This window comes from Simochromis diagramma, unplaced genomic scaffold (genome assembly GCF_900408965.1).
Source record: "Simochromis diagramma unplaced genomic scaffold, fSimDia1.1 OVJJ01000481.1, whole genome shotgun sequence".
Lineage (NCBI taxonomy): Eukaryota > Metazoa > Chordata > Actinopteri > Cichliformes > Cichlidae > Simochromis > Simochromis diagramma.
In genome coordinates this window covers 620,406-643,146 of record NW_024386898.1, presented here as the reverse complement: position 1 = coordinate 643,146, position 22,741 = coordinate 620,406, and the positions used below count along the sequence as shown (strand labels likewise).

The following is a 22,741-nucleotide window of genomic DNA, read 5'->3' as shown; positions in this document are numbered from 1 at the left end:
AATCGCCTGCAGCGGAAAGCAGAGGGTACCAATATACTTTCTGGGTGTTTCAGTTTTCACCTTTCTCAGGAATGCTGTGGACTTGAAAAGCTCCACCGGATTTCAGTTTTGCGAGGACTGGTTCAGAGGGACGAAAGAGTTAACCGGGGGGAGGGCGCCTGCACGGGGGCGTTTGGTATAAAACCACCTCAAGAGCGCACAACAAGTACAGCGTGTGTCGGTAGTGTGATTCGGTTTCTCTCCACCAGCGGCCTACGACTCGTTAAGACGCACGCGAGCCTGAGTCTTCCGTTTCTGCGGGGCCCGCAGGATGGATGCGCGCTGTTTATGAAGCAGACACAACTCCGTCGAGAAGTTTGAACAGTGAAGAGCTACTTTTTAAACTACCTGCACTTTGCTTTATTCCCTCCAAAGTTAGGGCTCACCGGAGAATGCGCCGGTTAACGCGGAGCGCGCACATGACGAGAAATGCGTAAAGCGGCTGAGGTGGAAGTTGGGGAAACTGAAGCATGAGGCTCAGCGTGTGGGGGAGACACGGGGCTGCAAGTTTCCCGAGCTCGGAGAAAGGAAAGCGTTAATGCTGCACGCTGGATCGGCCCTGCAGGATTCGCTGCACCGCACTGATTGGCACATCAGCGTTGGCTCACCGCGTTTGTCTTCAGATCAAACTTTGTGAACCTTCAGTGAGAGGGACAACCTTCACGCAGGACAATACAAACATCTGCAGAGAAAAAACACTGGATCCAAACTAAAAACTCTTTCTGTCTCTCTCTCAACTATTTTTGCTGCCCCACCTCCGCTCCGTTTCCCTTCATTCTTTGTTATTTTTTTATTTTTATTTTTTTGCAATTGTGATTCCCGAAGTGGCTTCGAAGTGGTGTTGCGGCTCCTCGTCCCCGGCGGATCCGGAGATTGGAGTCTCTGCACCGGGAGGAGGCGGAGTCGGAGCTCCGACCACACCGCGGGCTCCAAAGAGCGGTCGCGTCAAGAGGATGGTGCGACTGGCGGCGGAACTGCTCTTGCTCCTGGGACTTCTTCTCCTTACCTTGCACATCACGGTGCTGCGGAGCAATCCGCTTCCCCAAGGGAATGTAACTGTGAGCCTGGATCAGAGCACAGCGCTTACAGAGGTGAGTGGGGGAAATCTGTGAGTAGCCTCGTTGCTGTTTTTTTGTTTAGTTTAGTTTAGTTTTTCCATAAGGAGACATCTTCAGGGAAATTTGACACTAAATTTGGGAAATCTGAGGGGTGTCCACTCGCAGATGGTTCTGATCAAATGTTCATATGATTATGCAGCCCAGGTAAAACAAACCTTCATTACCTGGGGGGGTTGTCCTGTGAGTGAATGGAGATTGACATACGCACGGGATGTCCCCCGGGGATCTGTGGTGAGCCAGCCGAGGGGTAGAAGATGAGGCAGGGTCAGAGATCAGTGCCCCACACCAGACACACCTCCCTGTTGTCGGGGATTTAAATGCTAGCTGCAGGCACTCCTCTGTCATCACAGGCTCATCACTGTCATCCAGGCCAACACTTGATAAGGCAGAGGGGTCAGAGCTGAAGCCCTAAAGGTGCCCACTTCCTGCCCAGGGTGTGTTTGCAGGACAAGTCATGACATTTACCCGCTTCAGGTCAAACATTAAACTTCACTTTTTAAATCTAGTGTAATCTAGTGTAAGCAAGACTGTAAAGTTTGGGAATCTCAAGACACTATGGTCAAAAGACAGTTTTGCTAAAAGCTTGTGGTCCACTTTAGAAGGCGTCCCAACAAAAGTTCACTGGAGGAGACATTTGTCAACACGACAGCACTTAAGGCAGGTTTAATGGTTTTAACTGCTCATTTTAACATAAAGCATAAAGCGCACAGTCTCCAGCAGAGCCCCAAATCTTGACCTGTGGGTTAAGACGGGTCTGGGATCAACAGGCTTTTTTAGAGAGTGTTAAGCATCCTTCAGCTGCTTTTTGATGTATATTTAGCATGCTACTGAAATACTTTGTTCTTCTCCTGGTGATAAATGGGTATTTATGCCTACTGGAATGGTATCCCTGTGTAAATGCTTTAATGGGGCTTAGGGGAAATGAATGGAAAGAATTTTTACTTCACCAGATCACTGCCATCGTTGTGACACCCGCGTATATGCCAAACAAGCCCGTGTTGTGTGGGATATAAGGCCATGCAAAGCTGAGGAAATATTCTAGGAATTTATTGAATATTTGTCACATGGCCAAATGCTGGATCGGATGAGGAGTAGCAGGGAGTTTCTCCAGCTGAATCGCAGTAAAAATAGATAAATAAACTTCATTCATGCCAACTTATATCCCAGCTTCAGGATCCCGTTTGACATTCGTCCAGATTTACAAGGGAGAACGTGGCCTGTGACGAAGAAGCCAGACGAGCCTTGAGGTTTCTTTTTTGTAAATTTTCTTTGCTCACGAACGCTGCGACTAACTGCAGATACGCTTCACTGACCCTCCACTGAAGACCGTGATGTCATCTTTCAGCCGTGCTTGTCACAGCCCAAGGGGTGTATTGTCATCCCGAGGTGTCATATTTAAAGTGCCATTCACAGAAGAACAATTGGCAGGATGCAGCTCCATGCACCTGAAGTGGAAAGAGAAAACTCTTTTGTCTGAGGCTTATTATCATCGCTGGAGCAGGAAGGCCTCTGTGGCTGCGGGAAATCAGTTAAATTTAAAAATGAAAATGCATGCAGTCAGATTTTATGAAATTGTGCTTTTCTTTTCAAGAGGTCCTCCATGGCTTGTATCTTCACCGTTTCTTCATGTAAGCAAACATTTGGGTACGCCATGTGACTAGGGAAAGGATGATTTTCTCTTCCACCTACAGAAGCGTAGTGTTGAAAAGCATCTGGCACAATGTGGACGGCCTTCATTTCCTGCCAGCTTCCCAGGGGGAAGGACCCCTGAGTTGCTCCCAATTGAAAATAGAGTCATGCCCCTTTAAGCAGCCCTCACAAAGTGAAAAAGGGGGAAGCGGGACAAGAAGAAGAGATACTGTGAGGATGTAAAGGGGGTGGCTTGTGTGTGCAAGTGTTCATTAATGGCTTTTTTTGGGGTGGGGTGGTGGTGGGGGCATCCTGGGAGGCCCCCCAGACGAACCAAAGACTTGTGTGTCACTTTTGATCTTCAAATTAAAGCATTTTACTTTGTCGAGGCGGATCTCAGATGAGTGATCGGGAACACTGCTGATTTTTTTAACATTCAAATGAGTTTTTTCTGTGTACTGTTACTGTATGAGAGCAAAGTTAGACGTAGAAAAAAAGCACATTCTTGGAGTGGCAAGTAGGGAAAAAAAACATAAAATCAATAATTTGGGGGTGTAACATTTCATGACTTGTCCTTCAACACTGCCGAGCTCATAACACGGAAATCTAGAGCGACAAAAAGCAGCTTATATTGGTGACCGATGATGTCAGAATGCTGTTCAATGCTCAATGGCAGTCAGAAAACCATCATCTCTGCTCGTGGCACCAAGGAAAGCGAGAAGCCGGCTGTTCAAAGGCAAAAGGAAAGCATGAAACAACATGAATTATTAAGTCAAGCTGACGGCTGCAACTTTGTGAGGACGGCCAGAAAAAGTAAATGTTTCTTTGGTCTTTGGTGGCAGAGAGAGAAACGATAAGACCAAGTGATTTGTAAATAACAGGGATGTTGAAGTGAAGTATCTACAGGCTGGGAATTCCACGTTTTTAACTTCTGTATGTGATCCTAGCTCAGTTTTTAATCCACTGCAGGTCTACCACATGTACAGAGACACAATTTGCCATCACAGCAAAGCAAAAACTCTCCTTCCATTTTCTGTGACATTTGAGCAACAATCTTTAAGTGATCTAGTCTGGAAACTATCTTTAAGCTGGCTCTTACTGCAAATGGATACAGTGGAAAATTTACTGAATACAATTTGATAGTAAATGCCTGCTTTTATTTTTAGTGCAGCACAATAGTTCACATTTATTTCAGTTTGAAATGGAAAAAAATGGAAAAAAGTTCTGTAATATGGTGCTTCCCCCCCTTGTTTGCAATATAATTAATGTTTAAGCCATAGATTAGGTGGAATTAGTGCTGCTAAACTACCAATATTTGCCTATTAGCTGCCAAACTCTGTGTTTACAATCGAGTTGCAGCTCAGCAAGCTTCAACACTGAGCAGCAGTGACTCCAGCATAATGGAGAACATGTTAAAGATTGACTGTAAAGTATTCATATTTGTGTCAAGACTAAATAATAAGTCTGTAAATACCCATAATATGAAACAACAGAAGATTCTGATATGACTAGATGGCATAATTGAGGAATAATCTCTTTGTAAACACTGCGACTGGGTTTTCATGGTTAAAAAAATAGATTTCTACCTCCATGCTTTCTTTTGCAAGACAAACACGTGGGGGAAAAGTCATTTTTGTGCTTTGATTAATCGTCTTAGAGTCTTTGGATAAGTTTCCATAAACGATGAGTTGCAGGGAAACGGCAAAAAAGTAACTTTTCATAGCATTTGTATAAAAAAAGAGGTGGTCTCCCAGATAAGATCAACCACACCTGTTTAATTTGTTTACAGATGTGTGCTTGCATTTACACAGTGGACTGAAGCTGTGAGTGTTGCATTCAGGGCTGCCCCCCCTCGTCCCCTCCTCCTCCTCCTCCTCCCTCAGCGGGGCTCAATTACAGCCACTGAAATCTGAAGACTGGGAACTTGAAAGGCAGGGTTATCACATGGGCATCTCAAAGTCCAAGTACTTGTGATACATCCAAAGAGAGCCCTGTGATGTTCGCATAAAGGGTCGATAGCCGACGCTGCTGGAATGATGTTTTCCAGTACTGAGCTCTCTGCCGTAATTGGCTGGTTGTGAAGACGTCTGTGGTTTTTAGCTGGAATCTCCTTTTTCAGAATGTCAAATTTTACAATTGTGGACATAAATTGTCATTAAAAACTTGTCGTCATATGTAAGTTATAACCTTTTTTGTGTGTGTGTGGTTCAAAGCAACAATTTAGATGCATCTGCTCTTCTTTCTCAAAGTTATGGCCAGCGGTATAATCGTTGTAATTAAAGCAATCGCTCAAATTAAGAGATGGGATTTGAACGTTTTAAAATTCTTTGAAATCCATTATCACATTATCTCCATCTGGTTTTGAACTAAGGAACGCAGTGCTCAGTGGATGTGGAAGTCTTTCTGTGCAGCCGCCTCGCTTGAATACAAGTTACATTTATAATCCTTCCTCCCTTGCTGTGCCGTTCCATTTACAGCGCCTATATTGCCCCGGAGTGCACCTTGGCTGGACACAAACAGCTCCACTGGGGGCTTTTATACCCACCACAATGTGGCTGAGCTGACACTTTGTCTGTGACTGGCCACCGCAACCGTACAGCGCCGCTGCCATATTCTCAAGCTTCAGCCTGGCCACAAAAACACTAGGCAGGAAGAAACGAGACGTGAAAAAAGAAAACAAGGAGCGTGATTGATGGCTTTTTTTGATCTTATTTTCTGCCACCCCACAACGGGGATGATTGCCGACTGCTTACGGCTGTCCAATTGCTCCTTCTGTGCATACCTGATAGGGGACAAACGCCTCAAGTGTCCTTCTGGGATGAATTTACAACACTCCTGTCAGTGCACCAAATGTTTTTCTGCCTACAAGATGGCAGATGTAATTATTTTTGCAATGTTTGCTTAGGTTTCTCTGTGTGGCCCCAAAGCAGGAAAACCATAGGTCCTACATGGCTCTTTTCTCCCAGCCACCATCAGCACATGCTATATATGTCTACGTTATATTTCTATGGTAAAGCAGAAGTATACTCTGTCAGTTAAAAATGGAAAAATATACAGTCTAGCTGTGACATTGGCTCTGAATGCAAGTTCTTGACAGATTATATTTTGGTTTAAGCAGGCAGACACACAGAATGTTTATCCCAGTGGCTCCTTCTTTCTGGGCTCCCAGTAGTCCACTGTCTGCAGGATTTATGACAGAGGTCATGGTTGAGTGAACCTCTGTCAACACGAGAGATCAATCTTAATGTTGCTGAGTGTGCAAACCCTGGATTTCTTACATATAGGGCTACTTAGTTTTTACAGCCAAACCAAACCAATTCGATTTTTTTAAAAAGTGATGACAAATTAACATTGCCCTCCTTTCTGTCTTCAACAGAACAACATAAATGCAAAAAGCAGCTCCTCAGCCCAGCTGGCCCCTCAAGACCGACGGTCTGGTCCAGAACACCGACTGGCCCATCGGCCTGCAACCCTCCCCTGGGCACAGGGCGGCAGCGTACACAAGGACGGCCCCGGCGCTTTCCTCCTAGATCTGCACAACTTTCCCCGACCTCTCCAAAGCTGACATCAATGGACAGAATCCCAACATTCAGGTAAACGCACGTGTTTCCCCATCTGCCAGCATGCTTTGCCGCTTTTTGCCGCTTAAGACAAGACTACTCAAGCACACAGGACAGGAAGATCAAACAGGAAGAAGGAGGATAGTTTGGCGCACGTCGTTAACCCCCTTCTGTCGCCTTTCCTCCTTCCTTTTGCCCCCCATGTCCCTTTTCACACTTCCTGGCTCGCAGCAAAGCTGAAGAGACACGGTGAAGTCTCACGTCGATCATAATGACAGCTGAAAAGCAGATGCTAACCGGCAATGCTTCACTGCTAACCCGTGTGATGGGAGACAGACAGCAGCTTATGTAAATGTGCGGCAGACCCTTGCCCATAAGTCCCTCAGTGATGCAGATGGTCGAGTAACCGCTGCCATGTTTAAATCATTCTCCTGTCTAATCTAGCAAGGGGGTCTTTCCATTTCTGAGGGCATCGCTGCCAGATCTGAGCACGAACAAAGTGTATTAACATCTCAAGATGTGGGAAGAGAGCAGAGCAACCAATTGAGCAAGGGCGTGAGGCTATGGGAGAAGGGGGGGTCGGGTGGGGGGGTGTCTTTGATCCTGAGATTCATCTGGCTTTCATGGTCTGGAGGAGGCTGAATCGCCCTTTGAACTTTGTGTTTAGGTGGAGAGAGCCCGAGAGGTGGGAGGGTGACTGCGGGGCAGGGGTAGAGTTCCCCCCTCATCTGGGAGGCACATGTGTGAGGACAGAAAACAGGGAGTGGGTAACTCTGTGTGTCGGGGTACCAGGAAGTGCCACCATCGATAGTTCAATTCTTCAATTCTTACTGACTTTGAGTCGACTTCTCTTAATGCAGGTGACCATTGAAGTGGTGGATGGACTAGAGGGCCATGAACCAGAGAAAGGCCTCCGAAAGGAAACCAAGCCCAACTGGGCTTCGCCAAACTGGAGGAACTGGTGGCCTCACACTTCGTCGTCGTCCTCTTCCTCCTCCTCCTCGTCTTCCTCCACTCATCAAACAGAGGAGAATGAGCGCTCTTATGGGAGCAACACAGAGGACAGCAACTTCCTCAGGCCACCGGCAGATTGGGACAGGAGGGGAAGCAAAGCTCAAACGGAATATGGTGAGGATTACAGTGTGTGTGTGTTTACAGGGAAATTTACGCACGCTGCACAATATTTGGCCGCGTCTTATTCGAGCACCAGTCCTCGGCGTTTCAACACATGGCTGTCGTCTGACGTGGAATCTGTAATTTGCAGATTTGCTGATTTAAGCTGTCACCATAATAAGTGCAGTCATCCCAGGCGAGCCTTTGGGAGCCCTTGATTGAAGCCTTTAACACTCTTTTATGAGATGGATTCCTCTGTGTTGTGGAGCTCGATATGTGACACGGTTTAAACGCCTCGCTACATCAAAGTTCGGGAGCAGGAGCCGGGCCAGAGGCGCCGTTAAAGTCGCCACACCGTCCTCGCAAGACTCTCCCAAAGTAACCCCACAGATAAATCTGCCGGTGAAGAATTTACGCTCGCTGTCAGGCAGTATGCGTCCGGCCCGTGTTGTAGCATGCCCAAACCAACGTGGTTGAACAGGAATGCGTGTGCTGTGGAAAATCTCATTTTATTCACTTGCACTACAGTGATTTGGCTGCCAGAGATATAATGTTTTTTGTTTTTTTGTAAAACCAAAGCCCGCGATTAATGTTTCTGGCTTATCGCTGTGGTCAGATCTCATTCGTCGGTCATTTCATACCACACAAATGGACGAGGGAATATTTTATCATCATTACTGTCTCGGCTTTAAACTTTATAAGCATAATTGTGGACAGGCAGTGAGGATCATCCACTCAATCGTCTCATCTGTGGTCTCAGCACAGGTTATTATCCATTTTTTTCCTTGATTTTTGGTTAGTTTTGGCACCCAGCTCTGTAATATGCTTTAAAAGGGGAGAAAGGGCAGCAGTAGAAGAAGCCTATCTGGCCTGTATTCATACAAAAAAAGCTCATAATGAGGGGCAGATGGCAGCGGGGGGCCTATAGGAAGGTTGGAACCAAGCCAGAAATACTTCCACCTCAAAATGCCCACATTAATTCTTCTCATCAATGGAGTATGGCTTTTAAGATGCGCGTGTGCACGTGTGCGGTACAGCCATGGTGGTAGAGGAGTGAGGTGGTCGTAGAGCCTCATGTAACTGTTTCCATGTATGTGCATAACGGTGATGGGCTCAATGATAATTGAACTTAAACAATAATTTCTTCCCATTTCACTTCCCATTTTCAAACTAATATATCACAGACAGAGCAGCTCAGTGGCATCCGGTGCTTCTGTGCCTGGGATGCTCAGGTAGCAAAGAAAACGTTGATTTTTAAATTGTCTCCTGGATGCACAGAAGCTTTTTATGGAATTTCCAAAATGCTTTAACTGGCTCACTGAAATTGCACATTGACACAATAATTTTGCATTAGCACAGAGAGCATGTGCATGTGGATAGATGAGCATATGTTGTATGTGCTTTGAGGAGCACACTATAGAGCGAACCCCCTCACTTGCCCGTATCCAAAACTGTCCAGGCTAGACTGATGTAAGTTCAGCATATGGCCTGCAACAGGGCTGAGGATGTTTCTTTCTTTCTCTCTGATCCAAGACTACATGGATGGAGAGGGGGACTGGAGTAGCTGGTCAGCGTGCAGTGTCACTTGTGGAAACGGAAACCAGAAGAGAACGAGGTCATGCGGTTATGCCTGCACAGCCACCGAGTCCAGAACTTGCGACATGCCTAACTGCCCAGGTAAAATCTTATCAATAGCAGACAAAAACCCACATCACTAAAGACATTATTCATAGTAAGGACACATGGTATGTATGTCCATGTGTTGATTTAGTGGTCTTTCATCTTTTGATCCAGCTTTCACTGTACTTTCATCTCTCTGAAGGTATTGAAGATGCCTTCAGGACGGCAGCTACTGAAGTGAGCCTGTTAGCTGGAACAGATGAGTTCAATGCCACAGAGCTCTTTGGAGTTGGTAAGATTTTTGCCTCCTCATGTGTTACTCCACACTATCCTTCATTCAGATGTTCTTACTCTATCAAAGGCATTTTCTTCCATCTGGCAGCAGTGCTCCTGCACACTCTCAGCATTCCTCATGCTCGCGCTGTGATCCATTACTGTGCAACAGGACAGGAAGAGCACAGCATGCAGCTGCCCACTCCCTCTTTGCTTTCTGTTCTTACTAAACTCAGCGAGCACACCTTGATTTTAAACATCTCACTTCTGGTTTCATCCTCTGCAGTTGGAAAGTGTTAGAAATTGTGTCCTGATTTCTTCCAGACACAGACAGTTGTGAGCGCTGGATGAACTGCAAGAGTGATTTCCTGAAGAAATACATGACCAAGGTGGCAAACGACCTTCCCAGCTGCCCTTGCTCTTACCCGACCGAGGTGGCTTACAGCACGGCGGACGTATACGACGCCCCCACGCGCAGAAATTTCCGCTGGAAAGACGCCAGCGGTCCCAAAGAGAAGCTGGAGATCTACAAGCCCACGGCTCGTTACTGCATCCGCTCCATGCTGACCCTTGAATCCACCACGCTGGCTGCGCAGCACTGCTGCTACGACGACAACATGAAGCTCATCACCCGCGGCAAAGGAGCCGGCACACCCAATCTAATCAGCACCGAGTTCTCTGCCGACCTTCACTACAAGGTGGACATCCTGCCTTGGATCATCTGCAAAGGTGACTGGAGCCGCTACAACCAGGCAAGGCCACCAAACAATGGGCAGACGTGTCCAGAAAACCCTCAGGATGAGGACTACTACAAACAGTTTGAAGAGGCAAGGGAATTCTAGCCCGCAAAAACACTGCCCATATATCCAGCTAAACCTCAGAAATGGCGCTGAAACCCTTTTTAATTCTGTTTTAGGTCAATTAACACGTGAACTTTTAGGCTCTGAGGACAGACATACTGCTCTTATTGAACCACAAAGAATTCTAACAGAGTCAGAACCTGTTTTTTCTCACAAGGAACTTCTCTCAACATCATCACAACCAGGCGTGAAATATCACGTCTTTTTTATCTGATTATTTTTTTATTTGGTTTTTACACTTTTAATAAATGAAAATGAAATTTTGTCAGTAATTATGTTGCCAATTGTAACTCGAGATTTGGTTACTAAAGGGAGGACTGACTTCATATTCTTAAAAGGGAAAACTGTCATTGTAGAACTGTTATTGTTATCGTGCCCGTGTCGATTGTGTGCGTGTGTGGCTCGTTCGGATCGGAGAGACCTGTGGTAATAGAATAACGACACCTCCCTCAGGAATGTGTTACCCAGTTTCCCTTAACTTCGTCATTCACAGTTATCCAGGTTTTTTTGTACGCTTGATTGTTTATTTAGCATGCACACATTTTCATTTTCATTCATTTACCCCCCCGTAATTTAACTGTGTGTCTCTGAGGCAGATCTTCATTGTAAAAAAAAAAAAGCCTGCATTATTTTTGTAAAGTATTTATTAAGTCGTAGCTGAGTTTAAGTCGAGCGTCTGCGGCCAAATTTGAGATTCCTCTCTGGCTCATGCTTCGCCATCAGGGTGCGTATCCATGTCTCAAGTTAGGGTTAAATAGAGCAGAAAGAATGTGTGAACTGTACGCGACAATGTTTCTTTTTTTGTTATTTTGAGATATAAATCTATAAATAAATTTTTTTAAAGCCAGTGAATGTGTAAGATGATAGAAAATTGAAATTTCAAGCCATATCACACAGTCCTAACAGTTCTCCCTTGGCATCAGCGGGAAAAGAAAAAGCATCTTTAGCCGATCACAAGACTTTAATTAGTTCTATCCAGTGTGGCTGTCGGGACAGGCTTTTTGATGGGATTGTGATATTTCTTCAGAGGGCGAGGAGAATGCAAATTCTTTGTCTTTGGCATGTATCCTCACATTCCTGAGTAATTTCTCAGTGTACACACGCACACAGACACACACACTCGGTGCTGCATCTCTGCAGCTGAGACCCCTGACCGTTGCCTTTCCACTGAATGCTGCAGTCATTGTCACACAGAGAAAGCCATTCATGGTGCCCTCATTCCTGCAGTTTTGTGTGCAGCACAGCTGGCTGGGTGTAGGGCTTGTCTTTATAATGCAGCAGGCCCCAGCACGTTCCACACCCCTCAGGCACAACTCGCAAACGCCTAGTTTTTTTTCTTTTCCCACTATTCGTAGAAATTTTCTCCGCACGCCTTTTTCGTCTTGTTTTTCCTCAAACACGATGCTTTATCAGCAGCCCACCTTCAAATACTCACTGCAAATTGCATTCCATTAAAATGTAGATATTCTTCCCCTGTTCTCCTGTCCTCCTCCTGAGCGGTTTAAGGCTAAGATTACAGTAACCTGCATGGATCGTTATCTTTAGCAGCAGGTCTAGTGAACAGGCCACGAAGATCAAAGCGGGGTGTTCGTCTTTATTTTGAACCATTAGTGCCAAGCTCAAATTGATGACATACCTCCAACCCCACCTTAACCCAGTATCTCTTCTCCAGACAGGCTCCACGTGTCTCCAGAGCAGGCGATTACTCGTACACCCGACTCATTTTTCATCTCTCGTTTTGTCTCCCCTCCCCCGTGAACACAAGGCACAATTTTGCCCCGTCTTCTCGAGCCCGCGTAGCAGATTGAGTGTTGTGAGAGTAACTGGCATGAAAATGTATAAACTGTGCTGACCGTAGGGTGTCAGCGAGGCCTCGCTTTTGTGTTACTATTTCCACGAGTCTACTCTGGTATGTTTCAAAGGACGCAAAGCACCATATTAGTGGTATATTGTCAAGGATCCGAAAGGGCTCATTAAGCATCACCAAGATATGATTGTTGGGATTTTGTCTCTATTTTTGTTATGAGAAGGAAATCACGTCCAATATACTTAAACAATTTTAGACCAAGTTTGACAGGGTCGGCTCTGGGAGTTCTCAGCGAACTGCGGGAGTAAAAAACAAAACAAAAAAGAAAGAAAGAAGAAAGCAGTGGAAACTTGGATGTGTTCACGTACTACATCAAGATAAGCTTTAGGTGTTCTGCTGTGGGCTTTTTCCTAGAAATGGTTCACATTAAGACAAGTTCAGGTGGTTTGTTTGCCATGCTTTGGGAGTTAAAGAGCCAGGTTATATGGTGGCAATTGGGCATCTCTTTGTTTTGTGGTGTGGTGCAGATGTGGTGGGGCCATTTTTAGCCTCTCTCTTTCTCTCCCTCACTTTCCTTCACTCGCCGCCTTAGCTCTGCCACTTTATGGGTGGTGTAGCACAATGCAGGAAGTGTCTGGGCCACAATACCGCAGGGCTCTAATTGCACGGCAAACTTAATTAAAAGGTTAGTCTTTCGTCTTCTAATCTGGAATAGCTGACCTGGATCAGGCGTTTGCTTATCTAGCAGCCACCTTCCCTCCACCTCCCAACCCCAACCTTCGCCAGCAATGCTCCGCTTGTAACACAGGACGGGCCGTTGGCACTCTGCCCGTCACAGGCTCTCATCTGTGGCACAGCGACACAGGAGGGAGTGGGTCATGGGGGCATAGGGGCGTAAGTGCCTTCTCGTACAGCTGAACAAACAGGTCGAGCAGATATGGAACTTCTGAGAACGGTGCCTTGCTCAACCCCTGCTGCGACGACATTGCTGAGAGGGCACGATCCTCGGCTATAGCATCTGAGGCAGAACGATGACAGAGCAACTTCATGAACACACGTTTTGTGACACCTGCTCTTGTCTCATTCCCTCTATAGGTCAAAAGTAAATCCACATGCACGTGTCCATCCCACAGACACCTTCTACAAAACATACATGGAGTACGGTCTTCCAGTTACAGAGATGACACTGGAAGTGCCTTAAAGACATACAAGCTCTGTACTGGCAAAGTCTGGTCCACTTGAAGATCTGCTGGTTTGAACAGTGCACTGATCACAACTTTGCAGAGCTGATTTTTTAAGAGATGCACAATTTAAACAAACAAAAAAAATTATATGAGACAATAAATACATTTAAAAAAAAAACAGCAAACGTAGAGTATTTGAAAAAGACAGAGTTCATTTTAAATCAGTCGGATCTTAACAAAGAAATAATAATAATGCAAGTACCACACACACAACATCTTTGAAATCAATATAGGAAACAAGGGAAATAAAAGCTGTGAGGTCTCAGTGAGTATTCTAAGGGCTCGTTTCTAAGGGAGCCACGTGCACTGCCTGGTTTCAACCCCCTCTGTGAATACGTGTTGATGTTAGACACTGGCACAAAGTAGCAAAAGCGGTGTCGACGGGATGGTGTCCCTGAGGTGGTGAAGGAGGGGAGGTCAGCATGAGCACGGAAGCTGCAAGGCCATGACTCACTGTGACAGCACCGCTTGGCATGTGAGGACAGCAAGCCAGACAGGCAAGGCTGCTGCCTTTGATCTTTATTTGCTCCACCGTCTGTTTTGCATTTAAGAGCCTTGCTGAGCGCGAGGCACTGGATACACCTTGAATGGCTCAGGATCACGGTCCACTTTTTAAAGACCCAGGATCCTTTTTCAAAGCTAAGGGGATTCAGGACGAAGAGGGATGATGTTTGAAGGCGAAGGTTTGGAGCTGAATGGGGCAGAGGGTCTCCCGGCAACACAGATTAGCTTTGATGAAAAGGGGGGCGCTCTGTAATAACACATGATCGAGCTGACGGACAATGTTGGGAGGGTGGGTGAGGGGAAAGGTAACACGTGTCCATTTGGATGGACTCTCGAGATGAAACCCAGGGTGAGGCAAGTGTGGAATAAAAACAAACACGCACAGCACCTCCCAAAGCAACCTCGCCATCCAACTCCTGCATATTATTCCACTTCACCAACATCTAATGACTGTAACCTGTTCCATGTGATTGGAAAACTAGCTGGGAAGCATTCCACAAGCAGGCACGGTGCACTGACAGGGAGGCATTTCTGCCTTCAAACAACAAATATATATTTATCTTCTTGAGCAGCTCTATTGCACATTCCTCCTAGACACTACAGTGACCACAATCCAGAGCGAGGGCTAGCACTTTGACGAACCCTGCCCCGGAGCCTGATACAAATCAGATAAATAGCTTCTCTCTCCAATCAGAGGCTCGAAATGTTTATTTATGAGGGATCAAAACAATACAACTTAAGAAGAAAACACATTTTGAGAAACATTTAAAATGGAAAATTTCAATGCCTTCACCAACACATTTCTTTTCTTCTTCTACTTTTTCTTTCCTCCTCCTGCAGATTTTCTGTTCCCATTTCAGTTACTTTCCAGCATGTAATTTATTCTCAGACTATACATTTTTGGGAGTCCACACTTTAGATTATATTTATTCTGTCTGCGAGGGCTTACACAAACTGCTCTCCAAATAGCAGTGAGCGTCTTATTTCGGAAAAAAGGTACGGCTGGGAGAATACGCCTCGTGCCGTGGAGTTTAAAAGGACTCAAAGACAGACGCGGATACGTAGCAACATACATTTTATTTTACCTTCTGAGCACTTTAGAAAGCGGTGCACGTATGATTTACATAGCTTATACCATTTTATATTAGTTGCATTTTTTCAAGTAAACAATAAACAAGCTATACCGTGGTTTTGCTGGGACTGAAAGTCTGAGCAAAGAAAAAAAGAAAAGAAGCAAAACCAGAGAAACCAAATATCCCAACAAAAGTTTCAATTCAGACAATTATTCTTTTCAAGTACAATTCTCGACAGCACCATTTCATGGGCTTGATGCATACATTAGTTTTTAACTGTACTTTGTTTTAGCAAGAAAATACACGTCTCTGTCACTGGGACTGTACAAATATAAACTGCGATTTCTATATGATGACTAACAGTCCTGTTTGGCGCTTGGGTCAAATGTTGCTGCCTGAGCACTATATATAGATATATATGTATATATAAGCATCACTCTGGAAGTGCATAGCTTCCTGCTTCTTGAGCATTTCTGCACATCAGAGAAAAGAAAGTGGCTTATTGTGGATTTTGCACATGCAGTATCTAAGTATTCACATTTAAAAAACAAAAATAAAGCAAAGCAAAGTCTATGGCTGAAACGGTTAGAAAGTTCATCAAAGATGCACATGATGCTACATTAAACAATACGCTGGAGGATTAATAAGAGCATGTGTGTACGAGTATGTGTGGAAGTTGTACGTGGAAAACTAAGTAGGCTTTGTGTCACCGTCCAACCCTTGCAGCTTTAATTCTTCATTCCTGATAACCTCGAGTCGCAGGCATTCCACTCGGTGCAATCTGACATCTTTTTAACATTGAAAAGTATTTGAAAAACACAACAAGGTTTTGCATTTGAAATTCCTAAAAGTTTGAAAATAGTCACATCTGTTCAGTAATATAAAATAATATGAATATCCACCCTGTTTTGCCAAAAAAAACAAAATTATAGCTTATATACAAAAGGAAAGAAGCCACTTTTAGTTGAAAAACAGTAACGAAGAAAAGAACATAAAACGGCGCATCAAGGCAATGGTGCATCAAGTCTAGTCCAGGTGACACTGGAGAGCTCGGGGATAAATTGGCATAGAGTACATGCTGGAGGCAGACAGTGGCAAAGGGAAGTCCTGTAAGTGCACTAAGTAGAAGCCAACACTCCTCCCTCCTTCCTGGACACCTGTTTAAACAGCGAAACCTTATTACTTCTGGCATCACAAAGGCCATGGGGAGGTGAGGGTGGTGTGTGTGTGTGTGTGTGTGTGTGTGTGTGTGTGTGTGTGTGTGTGTGTGTGTATTTGAGGGTGGATGGAAGAGTTTATATTGGAGTATTGCTGAAGAAGCCCAGAAGGAAGGAAAACACGCTTCACTCCACTACACCCGTCAGCCGACACACCCCTCCCTCGATGGCCAAAGACTGTCCAGGAACTGTCCCAGGTGGCAATCTGGATATGTGTGTCTGCAGGCAGCAAAAGAAAACATTCACACAATGAGAAAAAGAAAAAGTCAAGAAAAAGGCAGATCTATATGGAGAAAAAGAAATGCTGATAGGATTTTGATTTCTTAGATTCCTGTACAATCATCAAAGTTCAGTTCAATTGGCACCAAAGAACAACATAAGCTTTTTCAGGGCACTTTACAAACGAAGGTCTTCTAATACCGATTTCAGAGAAAAGCCCAACAATTTCCTCTGAGCCAGTATTTGGTGAGAGTGGCTTAGCACCGAGCTTAACTACTGCATCCCACTCAGTGAACTCCAAATCCAACACCAGCACCCAAACACATTACGCCTGATGCTGCACAGCTCCCGGAGATTAGCGGCACAACCAAACCACACAACCACAATGAAGTTTTTAACTGCTTGGTGGGTAAACAGAAATGTTGAGAAAGTATCTACGTAAGAAGCTACTTTTGGATCATTCAAGGGGTCCCTACAGCAGATAGCTCTGCGTGTTTGATGTGACAGATCTTTACGCTGGATGCCCTTCCTGACACAATCCCAAAAGGAATTCGTGTCTCCTCCTGGGATCAAACCAAGGATCTTTCCCTTTTTAGGCAAATGTGTAAACCGCTACATGAAAGGACACATCTAAGTAGAAGCTAGAAAAAATAAATACAATGCAATCAGAGGGAGCAAAAACACACACTACTACTGTGCCATCATGCGTTTTTACCTTTGAAGTCCAAAGGTGCCAAGTCGGTATTTGCAGAGACACAGAGTAAACGGAGAAAGAGAACAAACTGCTGGTGTTTTCTCTTTTGAGTTTCTTTTCTTTCGTTTGAGCAAACACTGAAAAGGAGTAAGAAGAGGAGGGAAGGGGCAAACACAGCTGTGAAGACGGGAGTGATACTTCCACTGGGGGATCAAAGGTGACCGACACTCCCTGCGCCAATAATGGCTGTCATGCTCCTTCCTCTCTTCCCACAGAGGGTAACGCTGGCTCTAGCCTTAGGGGAATAATACAGCCACTTATTTACCGGGGCACTGAACTGGCCTGACATCTCTCTTTCAGTTCCAGGACTCTACTGGTCTTTTTCTGTGTAGCCAGCAACTATGGCCCAGAGCACCCTGAGGGCAACTGTCACTTCAATGGGACAACAGCCAGACAAGGCCACGCACACATGGTAACACTCTGAGGGGCCCATTCTGCCTCCAGTACACGTTTCTGGACTCATCTTCTTCCCTTCATTTTCTGAGGACAAGGTTAAGGAAAGCCCTAATTTAAATGGTTTTGAGTGAAGGTCTGTAGTGAGTTATAATAAACTAATGTTGACAAGCTAAATGTTTTCCTTCAGATGTTTTTTTCTCCTTGGCATGCAAACAAGTCTTTACCTCACTGACTATACAGCTCAAACTGTGTGCAGTTACCTGCTAGCTTTCTCAATGCATATATCCGTGCATGTGTCTGACAATGATCTTGTGCCCTGCTCCCACTCCGATTCAAATTCGTGCCACATGTTAAGATCTTAATTTTGCTTTTAGCTGACAGAAAGGACAGCGCGACTTAGTCAGCAGGAAGAGTCAAAGGCTCAGTAAACCAAACAAGTGAGTAATGACAGCACTGCAGGGCCAAGAGCACTGCATGTGTTTTACATGAACTGGGACAAAGTAGCGAGGATGCTTCAGGCTCAGAAATCACACAACAGATGTCCCGACACTTTGGTGGCACAAGTCGGACAAATAATGCTGCAGCCTTATGTGCAAACAATAAAAAGCTCACTCATATTTAAAAGGTCTCTCTCTATCTGGAGGAATAATCAAAAACTAAAAAGGTATAAATATTAGTTTTAAAAAAGGGAGGTATGAATGAAAAAAATACACTACAACCTGTGAAGTGTGGAGAAACAACTGCAAACAGAAATACTGTAAATAAACAACCGTTCCACCTCGATGTTTGGTTAAATGCTTAACGGTTTATGGACTGGTACTTCAACTGCTCATTAATGCAAATACCTAATCAGCCAATCACATGGCATGCAGACATGGTCAAGGCGACCTGCTGAAATTCAAATTGAGCAGCAGAATGTTGACGAATGCAGAATGCAACGTGGTTTAAGTGACTTTGAATGTGCCATGTTTGCTGGTGCCAGACGGCCTGGCCTGCATTTCAGAAACTGCTGATGTGCTTGGATTTTCCCACATAGTTATCTCTAGGGTTGTCAGAGAATGGTCTGAAAAAGAGAAAACATCGTGTGAGCAGCAGTTCTTTGGGTAAAAAGGTCTCGTCGATGTCAGAAGCGAATAGTCAAACTGCTTCAAGCTGAGCTAAGGCAACAGTAACTCAAATAACCACAACCAATGTATGCAGAAGAGCATCTTTGACTGCTGAACCTTGAAGCAGATGGGCTATAACAGCACAAGGCCACACTCGATGTCAATGCAATTAGCTAGGAACACGAAACCAGGAGTAGAGATCACATGGGCTCACAAAAATGGAACAATAGAAGACTGAAAAAATGCTCTCTGATGAAAAATGTCCGTCATCTCGTTGAATCTACGCCACGAGGTCCTTTTGCCTTCAGACTTTTCATTGGCAAAAGTAGCCAATGAAGTGGACGGTGAGCGTATACAGGCCTTTTCCAAACTTAGTGACTACCATCAGTTGAAAAAATACTCCTTATCACCTTGATAATAACTTATTTTAGTCTGCAGCAGTAATTTGACTCACAAGAACAAAAACAATACATTCTTTTAGCTATTATGCTCATTAATACAAATGCTAAGACTCAAACCTTGTCGCTGTGCTAGTCAATATCAGTGACCAATTCACTTCACAGCAACCGGTGATAACCAGTTTAATTAAAAACAGGAGCTTGTAACCGTGATTGTAACACCATCTGTTGGCGATCCCCAACATAACTTGTCTTCCAGTTTAGTTTGCAATGATTCCTTGATGCAAAACCCAGGCTTGCAAAAAGCAGCACAAGCTAAATATAAAAGCCAGACAGGTTAAAAGTAAAGCAATGAGGTGTAGAATTATGTGACAGCGGGGCAGGACAGACAGAAAGAAAATGACAGCATGCAAACCTACAGTGAGCCTCTTGTCAGTTCGTTACCCTGTGACTAAAGCGACCACATGACAGGACTACGACTGAGTTAAAATATCACATGAAAAACACATTTCCATTGTATCTGTCAGAGAAAAACAACATTCTTTGGAGATATGAATGTGTTTAGGAGTGAGGAGAAGCCACTCATTAACACCACAGCATAGACCAAAGGGTAAATTTAGCTCTATGACTACGCTGTTGTTTTTCTCTTGTGGTTTCCACATTCTTTGAAAATATAAAAATAAATAACAAAAACAATCATATGCTATTTATTCTCCCTGCAAAATGGATAATAAAAACAGCATGTAACATAAGAAAAGACGTCTGTCGTGTAATACACAAAGCAGACAATAACCATAAGGCCTGAGTTGCACGCCATTTGATTGTGTCTGGCCTTAAAAATCTTTATAGTGGTAATGATGTCCACAAGGAGGAAACCGAGCCATATTCGCTGTGTTGTGGATCCTTTACTTCTCTTTCATCTGTCCAATCATGACAATCATCATATAACAATGGTCCGTTTCAGAAGTACCGCCACTGGCTTGTCCGTGCAGTTTTGTGTGTTTCTGTAAAACACAGCTTGATGTTCTGATGTCTATCCAATGCAAACAAAGGTAAGTGTTTGAATAAAACCAGATGCTCTCACTCTTCTGCACCGCTGCCATTTCACAGTCTAACGTCTAAAAGATTAGGACGCAGACTCGACTTTCCTTAGAAACAACATCTGACTGAGAAGAAAGAAAAACCGGAGCAGAGTTTCCAGCCGTGTCAAACAATCTGGCCTGAGATTTTTTTTTGACTGGCCTGCAGCAATTCAATCTAGATATTGATCGGTCATAAAAAATACATGCATGTAAATCTCACTAAAACACTGTAAAAGAATAGAAATCCAACCTGACCTCTGGCCTAAATACTCCTGCCCAGCTCTTTCATGTTCTTATCGTGGAAAAGCAGCAGTAGATGGACTCTGGGTGGTTTGAAATGCCCAGCGAATAGGAATGGGAGGAATGTCTGCTGAACAGCAGCTGAGCCAGTGTATGGCTGTGACTCTTTATGCTTAGAAAACAGGCAACCAAATGCACAGAAAATTGGCTTAAACTCAGAAATGTTAGGCCAGCCGACTAAAATCAAATCAAAATATGACTCCATACAACTGATTTTCTTTATAACAGATTTACAGCAACACAGTCAGCCAAATCTTCACTAGAGGCACTCATTCCCTGTTACTTGCTCTGCTCCTGGTGCTAAAGAGCAAGATTTAGACTCTAAGACTAAGGCTTTGCATTATACTTGCTTCCCCTAGCCAATTTTATTTGAAAATGCCATTACTATGCAGATAACACCCTACTGTATTTATCTATGAAGTCAAATGCTACAAATACATTAGTTAAAGTGCGGGCAACTCTTAAAGGCATAAAGACCTGAATGATGTTTAATTTTCTGCTTTCAAATTCAGACAAAAGTTATCAGACTTGGCCTTCTAACCTGGTTCTTAATTCTTGATAGCTTGACCTTAGCCTTCCATATTAGTGTGAGGCGCTTTGGAGCATTTTTGATGAGGATATATCCTATAACAGTCCCATTAAACAAATACACTGGACTGCCTTCCTCCATCTGTTCTCTACTGCTAAAATTAGAAACATCCTGTTCGGTCCGAAGGTTTAAAATTCTAAACTGGACTACTGTAATGCATTATTAGGCAAAAGTACTCAGCAGGACGTGAAAAGGAAATCATATTTCTCCCATATTAGCTTCTCTCAATTGGCTCCTTGATAAATCCAAAATACTATTAAAATTAAAAAATTTCTTCTTACAAAGTAAGACCTAAACTGAACTGAATACTCCCTCTCAAGATGACGTATGTCCCCCAAACTCATAGCCTATTCTCTTCTGCTTCCTGCCTGTTAGCCAGAATCATCACAGGTCTGCCGTAAAGACACGCAGGTAGCACTTCCTGTGCCTCCATACTCTAGGGACCACAGGAGACACGACTGGAGCCCGGCAGCATTAAAGTGCTCCTCTTTGGCTCTGTTCTCAGGAGGCATAAAGGACAGGATAGCCACATTGCTCTGGTATGCAGATGGTCAGGCACAGAGACACATCATAACTTCAGTTTCACAACAACAAGCTACTCAGTCTCTGTTAGAGCCGTGTGAGATTTGGTGGAGCAGCTGTCTTCTTGGCTGCACTCTCCAATATCACTGTATCACCAATCGCCCCACAAGAGGAAGTGGATACCCTCCCCCAAGAGACCCAGAAACCACTACTGACAGATGATATTTCTGGATCTCCACCCACTGAACACAAGCATTTTACAAAGAACATTTTTGCATGCATATCTCAATGGAGTGATGCTTGGTGACTTCACCACAGTAGATTTTAAAGCTACTTGAGTGCTTCTTTGGGACCCAGACCCTAGACGTTTCTGCTGTTTAGATTAAAGGGTAGCCTACAAATGCTCTTCCCGAGCACACTGCACTACTTCAAACTCTGTCAACACAGCAGCTTGAGCCAAAGGGGCAAAAAGAAAATGTGTGGAACAGTAAAAGACCACCACATTTGAATCCTGCTTTCATGACGCTAGTTGTCTTGGGAATCAAATTCTTCTCTATTATCTGGTTAATATCAAAACATATTGTGCTTCAGTAGTCACATGATGATTTAATGCCTCCTACCTGTCACTGACATTAAAAAAATAGCAGCAGATGGATTTTGATGTTGTACTTTATTTATGGCTGAATCATTCACAAATGATTATGGAACTGACATTTTGCTGTAGCAGCAGTAAACCCACCCCACATGTTAACTTTATGTGAGTGTGTGGGGCGGAGGGAGAGCAGGTGGAGGAGTGCAAATTGAACATAACAAAGCAAACAAAACAGAGTTACAAACAGGGACTTTATGTTCACTGTCCTCTGCTTACCTCTCTCTATTGGCACTGCCATGACAGGACAGCGTGCAAGCTCACATTCCATCCCAGAGCCCCATGCACAGAGCACATCTGACAAATATGCAGATTGATACTGATATCCCCAGTGGCGCATGACTTTCTGTAAACTTTATGGTACTTTAAGACCAGGTAGTGGCCACAGAGAGAGGGTGATGAGAGAGGCAGACCACGAGAGAGAGAAATAAAGGGAAAGAAGAGAGAGAGAGAGAGGGTGGAAAAGACGGGTGAGTGAGGTGGAGCCAGGGGACACAGGACAAACACTTTGAAATCTGAACCAGACTTCAACAACAGTGCCCTCTCTTCATACAGAGTGACAAAGATACATTAGCCAAACAAATCAGTGCGAGCTGAGACTCCACTTAGAGCCAGGAGACCAGGCCACTGGCCCCTACTGCTTAAGAAACCACAGCATTTATGTAAAAC

At 44.3% G+C, this 22,741-nt stretch overlaps 2 protein-coding genes across 6 annotated transcripts in view; one reads left to right on the top strand and one right to left on the bottom strand.

Moving 5' to 3' along the window:
* ism1 (isthmin 1) lies at positions 1-11,059 on the top strand. The gene is given in 7 exon segments (XM_040034346.1): positions 1-1,130; positions 6,163-6,327; positions 6,329-6,379; positions 7,207-7,474; positions 8,993-9,136; positions 9,282-9,371; positions 9,677-11,059. Coding segments are annotated over 7 exon segments (1,374 nt in total). The 5' UTR covers positions 1-992; the 3' UTR covers positions 10,195-11,059.
* Positions 11,060-14,825: 3,766 nt separating this feature from the next.
* tasp1 (taspase, threonine aspartase, 1) overlaps positions 14,826-22,741 on the bottom strand; it is a 31,327-nt gene continuing 23,411 nt past the window's right edge. For 3 of the 5 annotated variants that reach the window (XM_040034343.1, XM_040034342.1, XM_040034345.1), the window contains one exon: positions 14,826-16,276. In XM_040034343.1, the coding sequence (XP_039890277.1) occupies positions 16,032-16,276 (245 nt within the window). In that variant the 3' untranslated portion in view covers positions 14,826-16,031. The remainder of the gene's footprint in view (positions 16,277-22,741) is intronic. The other 2 variants (XR_005696200.1, XM_040034344.1) reach the window with 2 other exon arrangements.